This window comes from Falco punctatus (assembly GCF_963210335.1).
Source record: "Falco punctatus genome assembly, chromosome: 12".
NCBI lineage: Eukaryota > Metazoa > Chordata > Aves > Falconiformes > Falconidae > Falco > Falco punctatus.
This window is the reverse complement of record NC_137592.1, coordinates 24,768,005-24,786,842: the sequence shown is the minus strand read 5'-3', so window position 1 is coordinate 24,786,842 and position 18,838 is coordinate 24,768,005. Positions and strand designations below refer to the sequence as shown.

The following is an 18,838-nucleotide window of genomic DNA, read 5'->3' as shown; positions in this document are numbered from 1 at the left end:
TATGGTTCAGAACTCTGCTAACATGTGGTCTTGATAGGTAGTCAAATGCTGTAGTGAGGGTGCTGAGCAAAAGCCATGGGGGAATTGAGATGACTGTCTTCAGAGCGGGGCTAAGCTACAGTGAAATAGATATTGCCTAGAAGCCATATTTATTTGGCTAATGAAGCTAAACGGAGCGAAAGTGTACTGTCCATTTGGGTGCAGACTGGGGTCTTGTAGGAGGGGAAAAAGCAATATGTGATTAACTATCCTCTTTTAGTCAACATTTGCAGGGCAGCATAAATAAACATGGTTGGGTGATACACATAATAGAGGTTTTTGAAGGCAAGACAGCATTTCAAACTGACTGAGAGAGTGGCATTCTAACCCTGATATCACTTCAGCAGATTTTTATGTGTGTACTGCTAATAACGTGTGTATTATAGAAGTATATGTATAATAGTATAAAATGTATAAAAGTTTTATAGGTGTGCATGTACACCTTTACTGCAATTGAACTTTGACTGATGAGTGTGAGGTGGGAACTCCTACACAGGAAAGGGAAAAAAAGGAATAAATTCTACATAATGTAATGTTAAAAAAAAAAAAAAAGTAACCCAGAGGCAAGCAGCAGGATATTTTAAGTGTTGGAGTAGAAGGTTCTAGTTGACTCTGACTTACTGCAAGTCTCAAAGTATTGTTAGTATTGCCTTTTGAAGTGTTTCTTTGAATAATTATTGGGTGTTTCTTCAGAGGCACTGTCCTTACCATTCTTAGTGCCTAATAAGGAACTTGGCGTGTAAAGGCTTAGGCTGAAGTCACAGGTGATCTTTCTGTAAGTGTGCTGGATTCAGGGATTTTGAGAAGGAAATTTTTTAATAATAATTATAGTTTTTTTTTTAAAAAAATCTGAATTCATTATTTGAAATACATTTTTAATCATAACTTTAGACTAACGAATTGGGCCAAGATGAGCTAGGTATTTTGATCATCTGGCTCCATGTAATGTTTTCTCAGAAAACTGCTTTCACAGCAGGTGAGCTGTTCAGATACTATATATCAAGACAATATGTTTGTTATTGTCCATGGGGAGGGCTGTATATTTAACTGTTTTCTGAAGGGCCTAGATTTAACTGAGAACAAGGACATCTGCATGTCTATGGGTTTTAAGGATATGGAGAAAGGCTTGTTTTGTCAAAGTTAATGTTCTTTGTAAATCTACCGCTAGACCTTGTTCAGATTTGTCAAAGGCTTTTTGGGAATTTACCTATCTATTTCACACATGGTAGCCAAGAATTGAAACCTGAATCTCTTGGTACCTTTGAAAATTTCAACAACTATGCTTTGAACAACTAGAGTTTATATTTGATGAATGAAGAACTGAAGATTGCCCCAAGTACATCATCATGCTGCCAAAACTGAAAGTTAAACACAGCAGGTCTGGAAGTTAAATGCAATTCTTAACCTAATAAAGGTGTGAGTAACTCAGCAGGATGAGGTGGGGGTCCAGTGCACACTTAATGCAACAGATGTGACAACTATTAGAACAGCAATTGTTTCACTGTTTTTGCCAGCTTTTGGATGGCTCCTTTTTTTTGCCAAGACTTTTAAATTTGCCAAAGTTTTAAAAGTCACAGAACAGGAGACATGGTAGTTCGAAGAGGCTCCATGCTATGTAATCAAATACCGTCTTTTTCTCTCTTCTTAGTGCTTGTGTGTCATTTACCAATAGGTGCAAGCACAGGTGCACATAAGTAACTGATCTAGGATTAAATCTGAAATGAAATGATGAATGCTCTCAGCCACTGTGTGGCTGGCCAGGCACAAATGGAAATTCAGGGCTGGCAGGTTGGTAGCTCTTCCTGAGCTGTTTTCCTTTCGAGGAGGATATATTTCTGTAGACATGCTGCGAGGAGGAAGCTGCGTGAGTGGGAAGGCTTGGCTGGCAGCTAGGGTTTCTTCCTTGCACTTCCCAAGGTGTGCAATGCCTGGATGAACCTTTTTGTCTCATGTTGCTGCTGCTCTGTAATGCTGATTTTCCTCAATGTAGAGACAAAGGGAGCGAGCAGAGACAGGAAAGATGGATGCGAATGAGGGAAGGACTTGAATGAGTTTAAGCTGTGTAACTTGTGTAACAGCTATGGTCAGGGCATTCCCCTCGGTGTACTTAAGCTGGACTAATCGCAATTAGGATATAAACAAAGGTCAGAGTTCAAGGTCTCAAGTGAAGGCCTACTAATTTTCATCCTTTTTCTTTCTTATTCTCTTTTTTTTTTCCACTGTGGTAAGAAAAACTTCCTTTTTCTCTCACTGTGGTAATGTTGCGGGGTTTTGTTGTGTTGTGTCTAACAGGTTGCAAAAAAGTACAGTGGCTATTGCTATCTTACCTCTTACTGTTAATTTCATATATTAAACCTAAATTTCAACAGATAAATTCTTGTGCTTTCATTTTCTCTCCCAAGATGTTTTTGTGGAATTGTGACTTCTCCGCAGTTCTTGGACTGTCTTAAGCTTATGTTTTCTCATTCAGTTTCTCACTTTACTCATAGCTGATGCTTCACCCATAGCATCAGCTGTGAGTAAAACAGTTTAGAAACATCAGTATTGTTTCCTAATTATTAACATATAGGCGATGTAGACACACAGGGTCTAAATAATTATAATAGTGCTTGGAGTAGTAGCCATGAAGAAAGATCAGCATGCTTCTGTAACGTAAGAATGAAATGGCCGAATACTTTACAGAAGCAACCTAATTTGGAGCCTTTGAATGCCTTCTGAAACATGGAAATTATAATTGCAATAGATTTTGTTTCTTAGATCCAGCAAAAGGCACCAGTATTTTGGGAATGGACTTTTAGTAATGCCAGTTAAATGAAAAAAAAAAAAAAAAGTATTCTAAACATCTCTCTGGTTGCAACATATACCATTTTTTAAGCCAATTTCATTAAAAACTAGTTGGATTGCTCACCATAAAGAGATTATAATTGTCCAATAATGCTATCCATTCATTAAGAAACCAAATTTTATTTTAGTTCTTGAGGAACCAGTAGGTATAATAAATTTAAGCTTTACTTAGAAGGTAATATTTTGAGTTCACCCAAAGAAAAAATGAGCTTCTGAGGTGCTCCTGAACTACTTTAAAAATATTTTTACTGGTTTGGACTTACACTAGTTAAGTACTTGAATATCATTAGTCTTTGTATCTAATAAATCTGAAAAGATTTGAAGAAAATAGTTTATCTAGATGTTTATTTAACAACGTACCCAATATCCTAATATTCCATTGGTGTCATTTAAAATATAATAGTTGAATACGTTTAGAGATTTGTGTTTTTTTTTTTTTAAATATTTCTTGAAAATTTCATTAAATAAATGCACTTTAAGAAGTGCTGATATTTCAGATACTCTGTACAGTATCACATATTTGGCCGTAGGAGGCTTTTTGTTTCACTCACAAGCTCAAGTGATAACTGTACAAACTACAGTTACTACAATAACAGACATTGTTTAAAATGCATCAAAATGGATGTGTTAGGTGGATATGTCTTCTGTACCTCACAGTAGGCACTATTTGCATCTTTTGAGTTTAACTAAATCTGAATCTTGAGATGGTAGTCTGTGTTGAGTATCTAAATACTTAAAATTTTATTCTTCTGCTGACCTTCCTTGATTTTAATCTGCTGTTAATGTAACTTTAAAAGTTTTTATTTTTTTTATAAAAGTGGTGGTTTTATTATTTCGCTATATGCTTTCTCACTTCATGTCTAAACCAAGATTTTTCATATTTAAATGGGAGAAAGCACATAGAATGAAACATGGAGTATAATGATGTTCTTCTAAGGTAAAGAAGTAGTTTTAGGTTTTCTTGGGTTTCTGTTTTTTTTGTTTGTTTGTGTTTTTTTTTCCAGTGCGACCGCTGTTTGCCCCTGTACAACGATAAGCCTTTTCGTCCAGGTGACCAAGTTCATGCCTATAATTGCAAACCTTGTCAATGTTACAGCCATGCTGTAAGCTGCCACTATGACTTAGCGATGGACCCTTTTCCTCAGGAGCACTACAGAGGCAGTGGTGGAGTGTGTGATAACTGTCAACACAACACAGCTGGTAAGTCACACAGAAGAGAACGGACTGTTTGTTTTACAGTCGCTTTTTGGCCAAGTCTTGTGTCAGCTGAAATTAGTAGTGCTCAAGGGCTGACATTCCAATAAATTCTCATGTTATACGTATTTTTAAACTATCCAGATAGTGCAGGAATTGTGTCAGTACTGAAGCTACAGGAAAACATGGCTAAAATTTGGTCCCATCTTGTATAAAATCTTCTGTGCAAAACACATTCTAATAAATAATCCTTATAGTTTCAAAGCTGTTTGTTGCACATGCTAGAGCATTTAAATCCAGAATATTGTCACTCTAATTTAACCAGTCTGATAACATTAAAAATGTTGCCAAATTTTGCTCTAATGTTTCTATTATGTGTAAGTAGTAGATCTGAATACCTTTTTTTTTTTTTTTTAATAACCTTTCTCTTCTATTTCAGTTTTCTTGGCTTTATCTAGTAGAGGGAAAAAAGAAAAGTTTCAGGTTCAACGATAATTTTTCCAAAAAATGTATAGGCATTTGCATGGCACAGCTTTTATATAAGTGTGGTATTATATAACAGATGGAAGTTTAATGGAGTAAAACATAGTTTGTAACAGGTTCATTGTTTCATATGCTCTGGATCACTAAATTGGCAGGTAGAGATGAAAGGTGCATTAAAATGGACGTCCTGAAAATTATAGAATCCTCTCAAAGGAATAGAGTCTTTAATTTTGAATTATACAGCTAATTTTAATGAATTTGCAGCCATAATGCATAACCTTTCTTTCATGCAGGAAGGAACTGTGAGCTGTGCAAGGATTTCCATTACAGACAAGCAGGTGCAGATCTTTCAGCCATTGATGTTTGCAAACCCTGTGACTGTTATGCAACAGGCACCAAGAATAAGAGCCTCCTGTGTGATAATGTAAGTAGACTCAATACAGAAAAATGAGAGAAGACAAAATGTGATCAGCTTGGGTAGATAGCAATAAGATTTTACAAAGCGTGTTTGGATGGTAAGTACTTTAAAAAAAAAATGCTTAAATTTGGCCTTTTCAAAATGGTAATTGACTTCTATCAGAGACTGAAAGCCAAGAAAACACCAAAAGCAATTTGGGATGTACTGTTGAAGAGTTTTTCATCTAGATCAGCAACAGACATAAAGGATGCTGTATGAATTTTCAGAAGTGAATAGTAGTTTTGGGATTCTGACAGGCACTTGTGTACTCAGTAATGTTAAAACGTCCAGGCTTTGAGTGTTTTTGAAAGTCTTGATATTGTCTTAAAATTACGAACAACTTTTAAAAATTCAGGCAGTAAGCTGAGCCTGGAATTCAACTAAAATTAAGCTAGTTTTTTCTGTAATATGACAAGGATTGATCTCCCTTTTAATTCATAAAATTCATTTAATAAAACCCAAACACACATCACACAGTGATGTGGAAAAGAGACCACCAGCTATGTTTTTTAAGCCTATGGACCTTGTTGACATGCAAGTTGTATAGTTTCGTAATGAATCTACCTGTAACTTTCAAAAAGTGCATGTCAAAATAAAGTAGTAAAAGTGACTGAAGTTTTGAGCATACATTAAAAGGTATGTTGTGGTTCGTTCTATTCACATACGTTCTGTCCATTGCCAAAACCTAGATTTTTGTTAGGAATAGGGAAAAAAAAGTTTCTTTGAAATTTATTTTAAAAACATTTTAAAGGTAGAACTTGTTCTACAGGGAATTGAGAGAGAACTTCTTCAGCCGGTTGCTGCACTTCATGTCTCTTCTTTTTTCCAAACGTATTTTATAAAACAATCTCTAGCATTTTCCTTAAGATGCCTCTCGTTATTGCATTTTTAAAACTCTATTTAACTTTTATTTATTTTGTGGATCCTGTTGTATCTTCATCCTTGGTTCTACAGTATAGATATGGCACAAATACACGTCCAGTTAGACTCCGTACACCTTTGCAGGACTTGTGCGTTGGTGCATATGCTGAGTCATAAGTGAATTTAGCACAGTGTTTTTTAAAGTAAACCCTGGTAGTAGAAATGAAAATTAATTTATGATTAATAATTTATAATTATAATTTATAATAATGATACTTTTTGCCAGCATCACAGAAATGAAAAATAAAACAACACAACTTGAAAAACATAGGTGTCGTGTTAGAACTATTTTTTAAAGTATAGGAATAATGAAAGCAAATGCTGATGTGGTTTGTGGTGAAATGTTAACCTAAAACAATTTTAGCTGTGTTAATAATCAGAGGAAGAGTAGTTTACAGAAATCACTGCTTTATAGTGAAATACACAAGAATGCGGATTAAGCTTGACTGTGAGAGTATGAACGGGCAGATAAAATGGAAAAAAATGGGGGAGACTATTGCTCAATAAAGCATCAATTGACTGCTGCAGTAGAAGCAGAGCAGGGAGAAATGATTAAGAGGCATTAAAGAATAGATTAATAAGGCTGAGGACTAAAGGCTGAAATGAATTACATGAAATAGGAAGGCATCATTGAAGGAAGTGTTTCCAAATCTGACCTGTAGAAGATGGAATCGTAAGGAATTGTAAGGACCCTGCTCATGAAAATTAATTGTCACGTCACAATGATAATTTTCAAGGAAATATGCCAAAAATGAGGCAGAATACGCTTTTACTGTATAACTTAAGATTTTCTGCAGTTCATCAACATTTTTTTCTTTTTGCAAAGTACCAGTTGTACCTCTTGGAACTTAGTGACACAAAGTTTCAAAATTAATCTGTTGAATCACAAATTAATCTATTGAATCACACAAAGAATATTTACTCATCAAATGAAGTATTATTAATGTGGATAGTGTACAGGGTGGGTAGAAGTGCTTACTGTAACACATTTACTCCCATCTCAGTTCTTTGGACTGATCATGAAAACTTTATGTTCTGTTCACCTGTTTCACTCTAGCCTTGGTGAGAAATGCACATAGGTGTGTAGCGTTTCTCCCTTTGCATAGGTTCTCAGTTTTTGTATGTCTGTAGATCGTGCCCACTTATAGATCAGTGTGTAAGTTTATTTGCATTTTACAATGCAAACTAACATATTAAAAGCTTCAAAATTATAACTTTATGGCTTATAGTAATGAGTGGGATTTTAGAAGAGTGGTGTAGCAGTGCATTCATGAGCAGTTTGTTAGATCTTTTTTGCAGAGAGGTCTTCCCCTGGGGCTCGTGGGTATGAGAGAGAATTGCTACAGCCTGATAAAATTTGCCAACTGTGCTGGTTATTGACATCTAATCAGTGTAGGAAAGATACATGTTGGTCTCATCCTCTTTGCGAACGTTTGTCACAAAGTATTTCAAACAATCAGAAAATCTAGATGAATTGAGGTACCTGAATTTTATGAGAGTGAAAAAAGAATTGGCAACCTTCTTGCCTTCTCCCTAACCATTCACACATGAGAAAATTCTACCAGAATACTGCTGATGTGATCATTCTTGCTCTGTATGGAGAACTGGAGGTTAGTATCTTCTGGCCCTTATACCACAATCCTTGCCTCATTTTCCTTTGCTGCTTTTTACCTGGATTGCTCTACAAACGCTTACATGTTCAATCAGGCACAACAGTTTGTAGTCCTTTCATGATTCTATTATAATATGCCATATATAATGGTGTGGAAAAAAAGCACTCTTTTTTCTTTTCTTTTTTTTTTTTTTTTTCCCAGTGCATTTGTTTCTAGGCAAAGCTGAAAGTGCTGCTATTGCTTTTATTTAGTCTTTGAAGGTACCATTCTGGTCTCAGTGAATTTAGGCATCTTTCTTTACTCACATTTTGCTGATTTTTAAAAATTTACTCTTAACATGCAAATAAATATGTATCGTGTACTTACTGGTGCAAAAGAGTTGTACTTTACTGCAGAGGGTATTGTTCAGAGTTGCAAAGACTTAATTGCCTTCTGTCAAGGTGGCAGCTGTATTGTCTAGTGTTGCAAGAAAACTCTTTCTAAGGCAAGAAGATGAAGAAAATGTTAGTTACTTTTTTCTCTGCGGAGTCAAAGGAAAACAGATTCCAGTGCTACCAAGCAAGCTTTTGAACAGGCTTTAGATTTCACCTTTCTGTACGCTTCCTAAATATTGCTCTTTTGAATTTCTTCATTTTTCTGTCAGAATTTTGAAAGTTTGATTTCTTTCTTTTTATACATAACGGAAAAGCTAGCTAATAGCTGTGTACATATATATATATTTTAAACCAAAGTAGAATCTTTATTTCTGATAATTTTACTTCTGAGTTGATAAATTCTTTGATCTAAAATTAAAATATGCATTCCCCTGTTCTCATTCTTCTACCTACACAGTTTCCAACCCATTTATTGTGATTGACAATAAATAAATAACTGGAATGTGTATTACAAGGGAAAGAACATAGGTAAAGCAGTTAATTAAGGGCATTTCAGCCAACAGATATATCAAATAGAATAAGAAATATAAAGGATGCAAAAGTGTCAATGAAAAGCTTGTGTGTGTAGTGGAGTCCATAAAAAAATCAAGTTATAAAACACCGTGTGGCTTTTGAATCCTGATTTCCCTTCATGGAAGGCCTTTAATCCTATTGCTAAAATGAAGCAAAATGAGCTTTTTATGTTAAATAATTCCATGGTTTTATTTCTGATAGGTTTTGTATCATGGAGATGCTGGTTTTCTGTGATAGTCTGTCAAATTATTTTGGAGATTTAGTCCACTCCCATCCTTTGAACTGTCATGGGCAGGGGTTAAAGACCTCATTTTGCATTTTGAGCAGAAGTGTTAGAAAGCTACTGACTTTTGAAAGTCATCATCTGCAATGACAAGAAGAGATAGTGGGGGAGTGAAAAGGAACTTCATTATTGCTGCTTATTCAATTTTCAGTTCCCAAAGCTGACATACTGAGAATACTCCCAGGTATTTGGTGGTCAGACCATTAACCTATGTGTGTGAGCCAGCACACCTTCCAGTTCTCATTTCCTAAACTGAAGGAAAGGAAAAGTTTTCAACTCCCTTGCTCCCATATCCTGCTTCCTGAGATTGCAGTCAACAGGATGCTGGGGTCCCTGCCAGGTTTGCATCGAGTAAGAAAGTAGTGAGAAATTTATGATTAGTGCAACTGCAAAAGGATTATTTTTTTTTTGTCAGGTGTTCTGGGCTTCAAAAATAAGTTAGCTTTCGTAAAAGAAACTTAGAAAGTGCCAACTTTGGAGGTTTTTTATTTACATCAAGCCACATCTCATATTTATTCTCCAGAATTGGAGATACTTTGGTTACATTTCTGGCAATATGTAGCTTCTATTACAGATACCAAAAAATAGCTATCTGAAATTACAGGGATATCCAAGGAGAAAAAGATGGTTTAAAACTTCAAAATGGTTTAGGCCAGCTAATTTTTTCCCCAGCAAATTCCATTTTATACTTTATGAATACATACGGTCAAAAGTTCTTAAGTAGGCAGACGATATATTTATGAGACCGTGATTTGTACGTGTTTAATATCTACTAGATGAACTCTATGGCTAAACAGTTGCTGTACAATAGACAATAATTAAGGCAATTCTTTGAAATACGTCACCCTTTGTCCTGGGTACTGAAATGTCTTCTTAAACCCTTATATCAATTTCATAACTGGACACCGGGAGGGTTCATGAACAGGCTCCACTTTGAATTTGTGATTCTAGGTGTGATGAGTTAGTGTCCCCCAATTAAAGACTGGCATCACTACAGTCTAAAGCAGTGTGAACTGCTCAGTATATCTAAAATTCAGAAATCTTAAGCAGTCTGCTTCCTGATTAAGGACGGTGCTGCTATAGCTGTGATTTGTGCAGGAGGAAATTGCTTGCATACTTTTTATAAGTTTACATTCGAGGATGTGGGACGACTGTGTATTTCATACGTAAATTATAAATGACACAAGGGATATATGCCAACTCAGCATCGGCGATTTTCTGTATCAAATAACAATTGTAATTATGAGGTCTCAGGATACACCACCACTTGGTAGCAATCCTCAGCTAGACTCACTTCTGTAGTGAACAATCTAGACAGATATTTTCCATAAGTGATTTACTACCAAGGTAGTCATGTTAATAGACTATTTCCATCCGCTTACTGTTTGGGTCAGAACCAGGCCTCTCAGGCATAAGCAACAGGAGAACAGGTTGCTTTCTGCTCTTCTATAACCAGCATAATTAAAGTTTATTTCTTCACATGGCAGATAGCATTTGGATTGGGGGAAGGTTCAGTAATATCTCCAGTGCCCAAATGGTGAAAATCCTGGTTAACGAAACCTTTCAATATTAATTGCTATCAGTATTCGCAATGATACTGTTGTTTCCAGAGTTAAGGTGGACTTACAGAAATAATAATAGTAATAAGAGCAACTACTTGGCTTCATAATTCATTTGGATTTTTATGTAGTTATAGAAATAGTTTGTTCTACCCATTTTGATGCAGATTTCCATATTATAACCTATTAGTCCACCTACTTCTGCAGTATTGTAAACATTTTTCAGCTTGTACAATTTTTTTGTGATAGGATCCATTGCCAGGCATTTCACAATGCTGCTGGATTATTTTGGTGCTTCTCTGTCCATACAGAGAAAGTAAAGATATTATTTTTCTTTATTTCCTGTCTTTTAAAACCAAATTTGCCCCAAATTAAGCCCAATTATTAGTTTCTTTCCTAACTTCATGCAGTAACCAGTTTTCACATGAACTTGAGCGTGCATATATACCTTAATTTTGATTTTCTCTTTTAGCTAAAATTCTAGTTCTTTAAAATTTATTGCTTTTTACAGTACATTTTCTAGTTTTTGTGTTGTACCTTTCAAATATTTGAGCCGAAGCCTTACCTTTCCTTCTCATGTCTTAAATATGAGAATCCTCTTTAGTACATTGCAGAATTGTTCACAATTCATTTGTGATGGCCCAATATCACTCCCAGGTTATTTTCCACATTACTGTTTCTTCACAATTTTTCTTTACTTCACATTTGATTGATGTTTCCTTGTTGTGTTATGTTTTGAACTTCTGCATTTACTTCACCTTTCCTGAGTTTAGAATGTTTGCACAAAGAGTAAAAGTGGTGTTGAAAATCAGCGCGCTGCAGGTGATGCCAGCACAGCAGTGCCCACCCTGACCCGGCCAGTCCCACAGCATCAAGACATGGCCAAGTGCTCATAACGGGGTCCATTGAGAACCCCAGCCAAGGCAAAGTGATAAATGGGGGTCCATCCAGGATGGCCAGTCTGGAGCCAGCAGGAGATGAGGATGGAGGTGTGGCTGCAGCTGAAGTCCCCTACAGGAAGCAGGGGACAGGCACAACTGCAGCACAGCCCATGCACGGTGCAGATGCCCAAGCTCGAGCTTATCTGGAGCTCCTGGGCTGAGGGTGTGAGTGGATGCCCCAGGTGAGCCTGCTGAGGGCCATTCAGGCTGGTTGGTGTCCTCAGGGTCATGATGGTGCTGCCTGTGCATCCTGAGCTGGGGTGAGCTGCGAGTCTTACAAGTGCATTCTCTCCTGAGTCTGCCACTGAAAATACTGCAGAGCTTAGCATCCAGGGCAGGCAATTACAAAATCCTACTAACCTTCCCAGTTTTGCAAGTAGTTTTACCTACTTTTTTCCCCCTCCACGTACTAGTTTTATCTGGAGCATATTTCTCAACTTTTTTCCTCTAAAATTCTGTACAGCTACTTGAGGTGTATGCAGTATACAGCTGTGTAATATGGGGTGCATTACATTGGCATATTTCCCTTAGCTGATATTCATACCTTTTATAATTCCATGCTTACTATAGAAGGCTGGGTTAAAGTGGAGTTATAGAATTGAATTTATTCTGTATTTTGGCAGCTAAATTTCAGTAGATATCTCCAGCTTGATGTCTTATATTGGCAGGAAATTGCTGAGTAAGCAGATTGGAAAGATTTCTAGTCACATGGAGAATACAGAAACAAAATAGTCATTTGTAAATACAGTCAGAGGCTCCTTTTTGTCTTGGCTATGGAATCTTTTCTGCATTACTTTTTTTCACAAGACTTTGAAATCTGCATTATGGCAGAATGTCAGTGGATTATTTAGACATCCTCTAATCAGGTACATAGAAACATATTTTCACATCTATTAAGAAGTAACCTGATAAGCTTCCCTCTCTAACAAAAACTTTGGTTTTCTATAACTTCCTCTCACTTACGTTCTGTTTAGAACCAGGAAACCAGTTGCCACTTGTTTTGATCCCGGATGGAAAACACTTTTCTATGTGACAGAAATGTAGGAGGAAATTTATCTAGGGAGATCTCCAAATGCTTTCATTGGCTGGTTCCTGGAGAAACTTTTTGTATTCCGCAGCTGGCCAGATATTTCTCCCTCATTCTGAAGAGTTGTCTGTATTCTTCTGGTATCATTTTTTACCCTATTCAGACAAAGTATGGAGGCATACATTTTCCACAGCTGTGAATGGGATGAAAATTACTGCTTCTTGTAATAGCTTGACACTTAAAACTGAGGAAGGTGCTGGTGCTCTGTGCTTCTCTTAGCACTCGGTAATCTACACATTTCCTGTTGCATCAGGAAATGGCTACCAGCTGCTCACGATTAGACTTGGGTTTCCATGTATGTATGATAAGAACAGCCATACTGGGTGAAATGATGCTTTCATCTAGCATAGTGTCCTCCCTAAGAGTTACCAGGAGCTGGTGTGAGAAACATGATCCTTCTGTGATATCATTTTGTAAATTCCAGTTGTTTATGGGTTTGGGACCACCTGAAATAAACTCAAGGGTTTCATCTGAGATGTCATGTTTGGTGTCCATATATGGAATTAATCTAACTTATTTTTTAATGCACTTCATAAAAAAGTGTATTTTTCATTATTTTAAATTTGCTTTCTGATCACTTCTTGGGTGTCCTCTCTTTCTTGTATTGTGAGAAATAATGAATATTCATTCTGTAAGCCATTCATGATTTTATAGACATGTATTCCCTTCATCTTAGTCATCTTTCTAAAGTGAAGTGGCTTATTTTTTAGTCTCCTCTTGTTTCTACCTTTGCTTATTCTACTGACTATGCAACCTTTCATTTTAGAGAGGTTAACCAGATACACAAGTTGTGCAAAATGTTGATACACAGTGGATTTTTATGACAGAATGACATTTTCTGTATAATTTTCAGTTCTTTTCCTAATAATTCCAGTATTCCTACTGCCTGTTTAGTTGCCCCAGAGTATTCAAATGATTTTTAGGGGAATAGAGCATCTCTAACAGCTCCTTTCTTGAGTGATAGTAACTAATTTTGGACTCATCGCTCTCTACTTGTAGCCAGCATTGGTTTTCCCCAGATGTTAATTTTGTACTTGATGTAGAAATTAATTTGATATTTTGATCATCTGTTTGGTTCAGTGTATGTGATACTTCCAGATGTTGCTGACTTAAAGAAAAGCAGTATAATCATGAAGCATGATTTTTCTTTGCAAATAAAGGTATCAATCTTTTCCCATATATCAAACTCATGTTTTCATTTCTATTAATTCATGCTGTACAAAGACTACTAGTTTGTAGATCTCAGAAGCTTTGTTACAGCCTTTTAAGGAATTTAATGTAAATTGTGTAATTTTATTCCTCTTTTGCTGAGGTTGATGTAAGCAATTAATAACAGTAATTTTTATATTTCAATTCATCTACAACTCTTGACTCGTGTAGTTGCTTTTCATAAATTAGATTTTGCTTCTGATACTTTGGTTTGAGACTAGTCTTGAAAATCATTCGTAATATAGAATGGTAACATATCTTTCATAGTGAACAGCTGTGAAATACTTTCTTTGCAATCTCTGTTGTGGTTCTGTCTTTCCTGAATGCCGCACAGATTCATAGAAGCATTAGCTGGTCATCTCCTCCATCTCAAAGCAGGATTGTTGTCAGTGCTAGATCCATCTGTGCTAGATCCAGTCATGATTTTGTCTAGATGAGTCTTGGTATCTTGGGGATGGAGATTCCACATCCCTTCTGGGCAACCTCTCAGTGATGCTGCACTCCCTTCTTAGTGAAAGGTTCTGATGTCCAACTGGAAACTGCTAATCATAGCACTTAAATATTTGTTTCCCTCACTGATTCTCTGGTATCTTCCATTATTTCTGACATTTGAAAAATATTCTTTTTTACTTCATGCCTTAAGCATGTTGCTTGTTAAAAGCGGATTTTTGTATTGCCATATCCTAGTTTTAAAATTTGGTGGTGGTTACTCTCTCTTATTTAACTTCTTTATTTTGATCTGATTTCCACTTTCTGAAGACAACTTTCTGCGTGCAACACTTTCCTACATGCAGTAGCTTTTGGAGTAACTTTTTAAAGTTTTTTTGGGGTATGAGTTATATGTTTGAGTGCTAATGAGGTATCTATAGAATACTAGCTATTGTGTAATCCGAGTATGCTATGATCACTAAAAGAAAATGTTTCTTTTACAGTTGTGTATTAAGCTAGGTATTTTTCTTCATTTAGGATTAAACTCAGAGTTGCTTTTTGCATGTGAGTTCTCAGATGAATGGCTGAGATGCATGACTGGGTCCTTACAATAAAATATATGTCTAGATCAAATCTGGTCTAAAAGGGAATAACTTGAAAATCCTTGTTGCTGTGTTTTCTGCTGTTGTGGTCTCTTAACTCTTACCTTTTTGTACTTGCTGTTGTCTGGACTTTTATAAAATATTGTTTTCTTGCCTTTTTAATATCTTCACCTTCCTGAAAAATGCGATTGGTACATCAGTAGATGATCTTTGTCACAAATGCATATTGAAGAGGTTTTACTGGACTACAGAATCCTTTTATCAGGAAGGGGTAGGAATACATGCTTCTTTAACTTTCATTCAGTGTTTTCTACACTAAGAATTTCCTATTAGATGTTGAAATACTCTGTCTTGTATTAATAAAGCTTAGAGCTTCATTGTAGATTGGAGGGTGTGATAATAACATTTAAGGGGAATTTTCAAGTGCCTTTGTCTCTAACGCCACAGGACCCTCCTGTTGTTTTAACTTTGCTTTATTCATAGGTTTAAAATGAAAAAGAGAACTGTTAAGAGAAATTTTTGTTCTGGTAGCTAATTAAAAGCAAAGTTCATTGAACTACAAGCAAAGTACATTGCACTATAGCTGTTGCTGTTGTAGATGAATAACTGGTTTTGAATCACTGTACTTTCTCGTATTTGTAAATATTTGCACTGAAAAAATACAATGACCCAAAAAATTTCTTATAATGTAAAAATTGTTTGCTGCCATCTCTGCACTCCCTAGTACACTGGAGTTAGAAAAGTTAGTCTTTTTTTCCTTGATTATGAATCCTAAACCTTTTACTAGTTCACATGTCCTGCATGTCTGCGTTGCTTTGGCACCCTGTTCTCTCCGTGTGGTGTATTGACTGATGTCTTCCATTCATTTCCCCATCCTTGTGCCATTGTGCTTTCCCTATCGTCAGTTCTCCCACCATATTGGAAAGTGATGAATACAGAGATTGTTTTGCTTGTTTTTTTTCTGGCTATTAGAGGTTTGAAATGGAGATGGCTTTTCAGGAGCCCTTTAGTCTTGCACAAGATTACTCCCAGATCATGGCCCAGGCATAACAAAGGATGCTTCAGCTCCTTCCAAATAGCAATGCCACCCATTTAGGGAGTAGGAGAGGGCCTTTATATCCCACCATTGAAGTGGAACACTTGGATCCCAGCTGAACCAAGAAAAGAGGGAGAGAGTTTCAGATCCTGAGCTGTTGGGTCACATCTTTCCGTAAAGCAAGAGAAAATTTACCTTGGATGAGTGAGCAGAAAGGAAATCTTTCAATTTTCTTTCATTCTTATTCAACTAACATTTTCAATAAAAGAAATAAGCATATGGTCTGAACAAAAAAAAAATTCAAAATTGACCTTTAAACATAATACAGTATTCTGTAGTAACTGTGATTCAAAAAAATACCGTTTGTTTTAATAGACGTCATTACTTATACAGTACAATTTTGTAATTATTCTTTGCAGTTTTCTCTGTCTGAATGGTAGACATTGCCACATTTGGTCAAGTCTTTTTTCCTTCTGTTTTGAATGAACAGGACTTTTAAACTCTATTTAAAAATTGAATAGTTACACTCTGTTTAATATTTCCTTTTTTTTCTCTCAACAAATTAAAAAAGTATATGTTACACAGGCTTATTTTTTCATTCCATTTAAAGTTTTTTCCTCCCCAACTCATACTCCCATTCTTGTTGCTAATGAATGTATCATCTAAAAATAGATATGTTCATTATTTTATAATATTTTGTATCTTTCTAGATTGGAGGCCAGTGTAATTGTAAGAGACATGTGTCTGGCAGACAATGCAATCAGTGCCAGGAAGGATTCTACAATCTGCAACAGTCAAACCCTGATGGCTGCAGTCCCTGTAACTGTAATACCTCTGGGACAGTCAATGGAGATATTACCTGTCACCAAAATTCAGGCCAGTGCAAGTGCAAAGCGAATGTTATTGGTATGTGTAATGCAAGAGTTTGGAGCCATTTTTCTTGTTTTCTCTGGAAATAACACACACTTGATTTCTAAATGAGAAGTATAGCAAACTTCTTTGCTGAAGGCAGTTTATAAAAATGAATGAAATTAACTGTTGAAAAATTATTAATTTAATAATTCTATCAAACTACAGCTTGAAGCTTAGTTTAATCAACCCTTTAGAAGTTTCTTTATGGCATAGCTCCATTAGCTTACATAGTTCCATACTAATAAGTCACAGAAATAATGTAATTTGCTTACTGCATAGATGTTTCTTTTAGGAAATTAACACTTTTTCAAAATGTTTTATACTTAATGAGTTCTAAGCAAATCGTTTCCATGCTAGTTTTCTTAATAGACCAAAATAAATGGATTTTTTTCTCAAAATATTCTGTGCTACAGGGTCCTTTGTGATAAATCTATCCATTTTTTTTCTATTATATTTCTTTGAACTGTTCCTATGAAATGCAAAATAAGTCAACATAATTCCACAGATCATATACATAGCTAGGGTTAGTTATCAAGGGCCACATAATTTTAATTTTGTAATTCAATGCCAAACTGATTATAATAAACTGCTACCTTCTGTGTTATTTATCATTTTTTTACAAGACGTGCTTTTTTGTTTGTTACTCCCACAGGTATTTTTCAGAAATTAGATTTGATTATAGCAATTTATTACTTCCAGCATATTTGAGGGGAGCCACAGCCACATAAGGACAAAATTTATCAAGTGCCCAAAATACACAGTATATATAATACACTTTGAAATGTTGATGTATGGGAATATTATGCAAGGAGAATTTCCTGATAAAGTGAGCCTTGCATGGTAACTGTACATGTCTTGGGCTATACATGTTTCCAAAAAAGAAAAAGAGAGGTCCTTTTCTGCTTTGTTATTAACACAGTTAGTAATCTGTTTTTTTTTCTTTAGCTAAACATGATTGTGGATTGTATTTAGTGTTCAATATGTTAATTTATGACTCACTGACTTATGAATAGTGACATATTTACAATATTCTGAGTCTTTGTTTCTTCCTTCTCCCAATTTCCAAAAGGTACTACAAAATAACCACAAATAATGAAAATAACTCTAAACAGACATAAGCCTGAACAGTTTCTGTCCTTTCCTGTGCAATACCAAGTACCTATGTTTACTATATGATCAAAAAGGGTGTCAAGAGTAAAAAAAAACCACCTCTGTGCATCTTAAGCCTGCTTTCTAAGTTCCACAAAAAAGACTTCAGAGCATTCTTAATTATATATTCTTTGCCTACATTTCACATTTGCCTCTATGAAAACCTTTCTTAACTCAGTGGAAGCTTGGTATACCCAAAATGCAGAGTCTGGTTCTCATGTATTTGTCTACATAATATTTTAAATATTCTCTCCCTTTGATGAATATGGTAAGATTTATTTTTACTTCCCCTGAAATGGTAATACAAAACCCATGTAAATCTATGCTTTCTGCAAATTTATCTGTAACAATGGTGGGGGGCAGTAGTTATGCAAGTGTGTGTTTGCAGGATAAAGACCTAATTCTTTCCAGACTGGATTCCCTTTTTTGTTTTCCAAACCAATCGTAAATAAGCTTCTGTATGTTGGAACGTGTGCAGCGAAATTTAACAAAGAGCCTTCCTCTTTGGATTTCTAAATTGGTTTTAAGAGCAGTCTGTCTATTGCCATTTTATCTATTTAAACAAACACGATAACAGAAAAATGCAACTATGGACTGCAGTGTTATGAAACATGAACTGTTAGAGTTAACACAACTGTTAAATCTTACTAATGATTCTATCACCAGTAAAATACATTAGCACCAATAATTTTATTAAAGTAGGTCATTCATCTAGAATAAAAAGGTAGAAGAATGTGAATTAAATGCCAAACGTGCTAACTCCCCTGTACTTGTTAACATTGAATGTGATGCCCTGTAGGCCTTCCTCAGTATCGTTAGGAATAGATTACCTGTCAGGAATATGTATGGCATATTCAAATAAGCACTGCGCATATTTTTAAAACTGATATGATATGAATCCATGTAGACCAATTTTAATAGTTCAAAATGAGTCATAATTCTTGTTAACAATACAGTTATTTTTAAAATTTGCAGCAATAGTGGTCCTTTTTTATTTTCCTTATTGAAATTAAATGATATGCCTTAGGTGAGTCATTCATCACTGTTAAAGGAACTTGCCTTCTGTTGGAGTTTTTGAGTTTTTATCCGTATGTATAATGCATTTCCTACCATTTTTAGTTTTATTTTTCTAC

The 18,838-nt window shown here is 35.5% G+C and overlaps 1 protein-coding gene across 1 annotated transcript in view; it reads left to right on the top strand.

The window, feature by feature from the left end:
- The window catches only part of USH2A (usherin), a 397,508-nt gene that overhangs the window by 56,551 nt on the left and 322,119 nt on the right, over positions 1–18,838 (top strand). Inside the window, exons 9-11 of the mRNA XM_080408501.1 lie at positions 3,888–4,083; positions 4,854–4,984; positions 16,355–16,550. Coding sequence (XP_080264627.1) covers positions 3,888–4,083; positions 4,854–4,984; positions 16,355–16,550 — 523 coding nt within the window. The remainder of the gene's footprint in view (positions 1–3,887; positions 4,084–4,853; positions 4,985–16,354; positions 16,551–18,838) is intronic.